This window comes from Rhincodon typus, chromosome 6, assembly GCF_021869965.1.
Source record: "Rhincodon typus isolate 14 chromosome 6, sRhiTyp1.1, whole genome shotgun sequence".
NCBI lineage: Eukaryota > Metazoa > Chordata > Chondrichthyes > Orectolobiformes > Rhincodontidae > Rhincodon > Rhincodon typus.
In genome coordinates, this window is record NC_063337.1 from 49,845,869 (window position 1) to 49,853,417 (window position 7,549).

Here is a 7,549-nt window from a genome sequence, read left to right on the forward strand (position 1 = left end):
CTCCCTCACCCCCATCCCAGGCCCCAAGAAGACTTTCCACATCAAGCAGATGTTCACCTGCACATCTGCCAATGTGGTATACTGCATCCGCTGTACCTGGTGTGGCTTCCTCTACATCAGGGAAACCAAGCGGAGGCTCGGGGACCGCTTTGCAGAACACCTACGCTCGGTTCGCAATAAACAACTGCACCTCCCAGTCGCGAACCATTTCAACTCCCCCTCCCATTCCTCAGACGACATGTCCATCCTGGGCCTCCTGCAGTGCCACAACGATGCCACCCGAAGGTTGCAGGAACAGCAACTCATATTCCGCTTGGGAACCCTGCAGCCCAATGGTATCAATGTGGGTTTCACAAGTTTCAAAATCTTCCCTCCCCCTACCGCATCCCAAAACCAGTCCAGCTCGTCCATGCCTCCCTAACCTGTTTTTCCTCCCACCTATCCCCTCCTCCCACCTCAAGCCGCACCTCCATCTCCTACCGACCAACCTCATCCCGCCCCCTTGACCTGTGTGTCCTCCCTGGACTGACCTATCCCCTTCCTAACTCCCCACCTACACTCACCTTTTACTGGCTCCATCCCCACCTCTTTGACCTGTTTGTTTCCTCTCCACCTATCCTCTCCTCTATCCATCTTCTATCCGCCTCCCACTCTCTCCCTATTTATTTCAGAACCCCCTTCCCCTCCCCCTTTTCTGATGAAGGGTCTAGGCCCGAAAGGTCAATAAAAAGAGCCTCTCTGCTCCTATGATGCTACTTGGCCTGCTGTGTTCATCCAGCCCTGCACCTTGTTGTCTCGGATTCTCCAGCATCTGCAGTTCCTACTATCTCTAAACATATCATTGTAGGGTAGATAGAGAAGTTGTAACTAAATTTTTTTTGTTTCACCAAAATAACAGGGGATGCAGTTTTGTAGAGAGACTTGAAGCTTTTTTTTTTAGGTAGAAGCGAGCCGATTCAATTTTGACTGATCTTCAGGATTACAAAAGTTTAGTTATTATTGACTGACTGCTTGTTGCTGAGGTAGTTGCAACTTAATTTATGGATAAAAGAAAATACACCTACACATTCAAGGTGAGCCTGTCTTTGTTGTTGAAGCAGCAAATATGAATTATTCTGAAATGAAATTTATAGTTGAAAATGACTATCAAAAGATAGTGAAAGCAAGAAGGGAAGAGTGTTTTACACCAGGTTGTTTGAGAAAATGTCAAAAGTTTAGTTTCCATAATAGGATGTTCTATGCGCAAAGGTTATACATATAAAATATTCTGTTATTTGCAAATTTTCTGTGACCAATTTTATCTGCTGATTTTCTTCTCTCTGACTCCTTGAAGAGGTTATATGATAATGCCTTCCAGTACTGCAGCATTATTTGTGGGTGAGCTCTGAGTGTTGACAGTCTTTTGGATGCAAAAGCTGGCACAATGTCATTAAACAACCTTATGCTGTTTAAGGTAGTGAGTTAACATTCTTCCCTCTGACCATATGAGAGGGAAAGTTTGAATAGAAAAATTACATGGTGCGGAGGGCTTTCAAATGTCTTGTATGTGATTTAATATGTTTTGATCTAAAGTGGGAAGAAGACGCATCAGGACATTTTCAATAGCAGTCCAGGGCTGTTTTGTCTCTGGTTCCAAATGGAAAGGAATTAGAAGTGATTTTTAAAAAAAATAGAAACTTTCAAGACGTCAAAAAAAACTTCTATCATGTTTCAAATGATTCAACATTCAAGTATTTACATTTTTCTTACAGGATGAAGAAGAAGAAATTAAACTGGAGATCAACATGTTGAAAAAATATTCTCACCACAGAAATATAGCAACCTACTATGGTGCTTTTATAAAGAAAAGTCCTCCTGGACATGATGATCAACTCTGGGTGAGAAGAACAAATATTGTGCTTTGCTGTATCTTTTGGAAATATCTCATTGACGTTCACAGTAAATGATTTGCTTTAAAGAAGAAATTACTGAAAATTGAAAGTTTTTTGATCTAAAAGTATAAAATTGTCCAATAATTTCAATTAACAGTTAACAAAAATTCAGTAATGAAGTGAATGGGTTTATGAAGGAAATTCAAATGCTGAACCTCGAGTGGTGATCTCACTATTGCTCCCAATGCCAGGCGCTCGTGAGCACAAGAATGTAAGGATCAATCAATTGAAATGTTACTGGAGAACTGGTGTAGGGGGGAGGGCATTATGTTTCTGAGTCATTCAGCAGGTGAGACCTGTGTAAACTGGATGGATTACATCTTAACAGGACTGAGATGGATATCCTCCCAGGGAGACTTGTAAGTGCATTTGGGCTGGATTTAAACAAGCTTCTCAGGGATCGGAATCTGAGGGCTAATCTGCGTTAAGCAAAATAACGATGGTTCCAGGAAATCGAAAAGCTGAGAGTGAAACCAGAAAACGGCAGAAACGAAGTCAAACGTGAGAAATTCTTCAATAATGTAATCATTTTCAAAAAGACTAAGTTAAGGGCACTCTACCTGAATGCACGCAGTATTTGCAACAGGATTGATGATCCAAAAACACAAATTAGTGGTTATGATGTAATTCCCATTGCAGAAACGTGGCTACACGGTGACCAGGACTATGAACTAAACATTTAAGAATGTTCAGTGCTTAGGAAGGGCAGACAGGAAAGTAAAGGGGATGGTGTTCCACTCATAATAAAGGATGGGATCAATATATTAGCAAGGGCTGATTTCAGAACAGAAGAGCAACGTGTGCATTCTGTTTGGGTAGAACCAGGAAACAGCAAGGGACAGCAGACATTGGTAGGAGTTATTTATAGGCCACCAAATAGTAGGGGTAGTGTGGGGATTGGTATAAATCTGGAAATGAGAGAAGCTTGTAGTATGTGCCACATGGTAATTATGGGTGACTTGAATCTGCATAGCAACTGGGTAAACCAATTAAGCACTAAACCTGTGGAGAATGAGTTTCTAGAGTGTGTCAGGGATGGTTTTCCACCCTGGTACGTTGAAGTACTGACTAGAAGACAGGTGATATTGGATCTAGTATATGTAAAAGGGCTAATTAATAATCTTGTAAAAGAAGCTTTAGGGATGAGTGACTACAATATGATAAAATTTTGCGTAATGTTTGAAAGTGAGGTGGTTCAATCTGAAGCAAGGATGTGAAATTTGAATATGGAAAGTTATGAAAGCATTACCAAATTTGGCTGAGCTAGGTTAGAAAATGTATTAAAAGGCATGACTGTACATAGAAAATAGACAGTCTTTAAAGAAAACAAACCATGACTTAGAACAACTTTAAGGTGCAAAAACTCAAAAAAAAAAAGGCAGCCAACAATGGGAGTTGACCATTATGTAAGATGAAAAGAAAAGGCTTAAAAAGGCTAGATATGGCAACAAATCTGAGAACTGGGAAGGATGCTGTGACAAACTTTTGGCATTTACGAAGAAGGATGTGAGCATTTATGGTATTTATTTCCAAGAGGGATTGTATATATTGTCTTCCCCTACCATGGACTTCTGTTTTGTCTAAAATTATTTATACAAGTTGCAATTGGCTTTTGATTTTTGTATAACTGGACAGTAATAAGTCGTCAGTCATAGAGTTGTACAGCATGGAAACAGACCCTTCTGTCCAACTTGTCCGTGCTGATGAGATGCCCTACATTAATCTAGTCCCATTTGCCAGCATTTGGACCCTGTTCCTCTAAACCCTTCCTATTCATGTACCCGTTCAGATATCTTTAATTTGTTGTTATTGTACCTCCCTCCACCACTTCCTCTGGCAGCTTAATCCATACATACACCACCCTCTGTGTGAAAACATTGACCCTTCGGCCCCCTTTTTAAATCTTTCCTCTCTCACCTTAAACCCATGCTCTGTAGTTTTGGACACCTCTTCCCTGGGAAAATGATCCTGTCTATTCACCCTATCCATGCTCCTCATGATTTTATAAAACCTCCATAATTACCCCCTAAGCCTGCGAGGCTCCAGGGAAATCATTTCTGAACCCTTTCAAGTTTAATAACATTTTCCTATAGCAGGAAGACCAGAATTGAATGTAGTATTCCAAAAGTGGCCTCAACATGACATCCAAACTCCTATACTCAATACACTGACCAAAGAAGGTACGCTTACCAAATGGTTCCTTCACTATTCTGTCTACCTGTGACTCCACATTCAAGGAACTATGAACCTGTGCCCCAAGGACTTTTTGTACAGCAACACTCGCCAGGAACCTACCATTAAATGTAAATGTCCCATCCTGATTTGCCTTACTAAAATACAGCACCTCACATTTATATTCTTTGTCACTTCTTCAAAAACTCAAATCAAGTTATTAAGTGTTGCATCTAAAGGACTGAATTTAAGATCTTCCAGACTTGAAGTAAATCAACATTTGGCAAATGTTTCTTGTATCTCACCATTAATACCTTGAATCATATGTAACCACAATTTAATTAGGATACTTAACAAATGGTCCTCCTGCCTAGCCCATTGTTGAAGAAGATGTTAGAATAAATCCTTAAACAAATCTGCCAACAAGGCACTATAATCCAGGAAAAAGCTCACCACAACTCATCCTGGAATGTCTGGAGCACAAAGATTAAGGCTGCCAATGTGCAAATCGACAAGTTGTTGGTGAAGCTTTCAGTAGGATGGGGGTAACAGTGGATGGCTTTAATTCCCTTCATTTCTTCAGACATAACTCTATAGAGTCATAGAGTAATACAGCATGGAAATAGGCCCTTCAGCCCAAACTGTCCAAGCTGACCATGGTGCCCACTCAGCTAGTTCCAACTGCCCGCATTTGGTCCATATCCCTCTAAACACTTCCCATCCATGTACCTATCCAAAAGTTTTTTAAATGTTGCTATTGTACCTGGCTCAACCACTTTCTCTGGCAGCCCATTCCATATACACACCACTCTCTGCATGAAGTAGTTGCCCCTCAGGTCCTCCTCAAATCTTTCCCCTCTCACCTTAAAGCTATGCCCTCTACTTTTCAATTCCCCATTCCTTGAAAAAAGACTATATGCATTCATCCTATCTATGGCTGTCATGATTTTATACACCTCAATAAGGTTACCCCTCATTCTCTTACATTTCAAGGAATAAAGTCCTATCCTGTCCAACCTCTCCCTATAACTCAGGCACACTAGTCCTGGCAACATCTTTGTAAATCATCTTTGTACACTTTCCAGTTTAATTATGTCTTTCCTACAACAGGGTAACCAAAGCTGTACACAATATTCCAAGTACGGCCTTGTCAATGACTTATACAACTGTAATGTAATGTCCCAACTCCTATACTCAATGCTGTGACCAATGAAGGCCTGCATGCTAAATGCCTTCTTCACTACCCTGTCCACCTGTGACACCGCTTTCAACGAGCTACGTGCTTGTACTCCTAGGTCCCTCTGTTCGACAACACTCCTCAGGACCTTATCATTTACCGTATAAGTCCTACCTTGCACTTTGGAAAGTCAAACCAACACCTCACGCTTATCTGTATTGAATTGCATTTGCCAGTTCTCAGCTTACTTCCCTATCTGATGAAGATCCCTCTGTAATTTTTGATAACCTTTTTCACTATCAACGATACCTCCTAATTTTGTATCATCTGCAAACTTACTAATCATGCCTTGTACATTCACATCCAGATCATTTATGTAAATCACAAATAACAAACGTCCCAGCATCAGCCCCTGTGGCACACCAGTAGTCACAGGCCTCCAGTCTGAGAAACAACCTTCAACCATCACCCTCTGCTTCCTACCATTGAGCCAATTTGGAATCCAATTAATTAGCTCTCCCTGGATCCTATGTGGCCTAACTTTCATGACTAGCCAGCCGTGCGGGACCTTGTCAAAGGCCTCACTAAAGTCCATATAGACAGCATCCGCTGCCATAACCTCACCCATCCTCTTGGTTACCTCTTCGAAAAACTCTAAAAGACTTGTCAGACATCACTTCCTGCGCACAAATCCATGCTGACTATTTCTGATCAGACCTTGATTATCCAAATGTTGGTTGATCCTGCCCCTCAATATCCTCTCCAATAACTTGCCTACCACTGACATCAGGCTCACTGGCCTGTAGTTCCCTGGCTTGTCTTTAAACAGTGGAACAACATTAGCCACCTTCCAGTCTTCCAGAACTTCACCAGTGGCTAAAGATGAAGTAAAAATCTCTGCTGTAAGGGCCTCTGCAATTTCTTCCCTAGCCTCCCACAGTGTCCGAGGATGGACTTGATCAGGCCCAGGATAGTTTTCCACCTTAATGCGCTTTAAGGCTGCAAACACCTCCTCTCTGGTAATCTCTGTTCCAATCCTGCTACTGAAATACAAAGAAAAGAACAAAGAATGGTACAGCACAGGAACAGGCCTTTTGGCCCACCAAGCCTGTGCTGACACATGATGCCTTTCTAAACTAAAATCCATTTGCTTCTGAGGTCTGCATCCCTCTATTCCCTGCCTATTCAGGTATCTATCAAGACGTCTATTAAACGTTGCTGTTGTATCTGCTTCTACCAGCCCCTCTGGCAGGCATTCTAGGCACTTACCACCCTCATTGTTAAAAAAAAAAACTTGTGTCTTCCTTACACTTACCCCTTTTACCTGAAGCCTCTGTTCTCTAATAATTGACATTTCTATTCTGGGGAAAAGCCTCTGACTATCCAGTCTCTCCATGCCTCTCATAATTTTGTAAACTTTTACCAGGTCACCCCTCAACCTCTGACATTCAAGTGAAAGCAAACCAAGTTTGTTCAACCTATCCTCGTAGCTAATACCCTCCAAACCACTCAATATCCTAGTAAACCATTTCTGTACCTTCTCCAAAGCCTCCACATCCTTCTCGTAGTGTGGCGACCAGAATTGTACATAATACTGCAAATGTGGCCTAACTAAAGTTCTATACATCTGTAACATGGCTTGCTAATCTTTATACTGTATGCCCGGACCAATGAGGCAAACATGCCATATGCCGCCTTGACTACACTTTATCCACTTTTTTTGAACTGAGTTAACGTTAACTATGTTAACGTTTCTAAGGGTTCTGGCATTTACTGTATACTTCCCTTCTGTGTTAGATCTTATAAAATGCATCGCTTTCCATTTGTTTGGATTAAATTTCATCTGCTACGTCTCTGCCTTAGTCTCCAGCTGAGTAGATTTTTTAATTATATATATCAAATCTGTTTAAGTATGTAGAGTTGAAGGATATGGAAATGGGCTGGTTTTCTCACTCCAAATAAATTTTGCCTCACATGAAGATTGGTTCCACACCATCCTACGCCAGTTGACTTTCTAGAGTCAAATCCAGACATCTTGTTGTTTAAAAGATATTTTCATAGTTTTTAGTTTTGATACCAGGCCAGGTAGGGTATGAAGAAGCAAGCTGTTTAAAAATTGGTCATGGTTTGGAGGTGCCAGTGTTGGACTGGGGTGGACAAGGTCAGAAGGCTGACCTTTTAAAAATTGGTGTGTGAGCATCTCTCAAGAGACTGATCTCACTGTGATCTGTAATAAAGCCACAGGAGTCAGCCGTAGCGAGAAAATAGG

The 7,549-nt window shown here is 41.3% G+C and overlaps 1 protein-coding gene across 1 annotated transcript in view; it reads left to right on the forward strand.

Annotated features, from left to right (window-relative positions):
- LOC109927177 (mitogen-activated protein kinase kinase kinase kinase 4) overlaps nt 1-7,549 on the forward strand; it is a 189,991-nt gene that overhangs the window by 53,895 nt on the left and 128,547 nt on the right. The window contains exon 2 of the mRNA XM_020527107.2: nt 1,752-1,877. Within this exon, the coding sequence (XP_020382696.2) occupies nt 1,752-1,877 (126 nt within the window). The remainder of the gene's footprint in view (nt 1-1,751; nt 1,878-7,549) is intronic.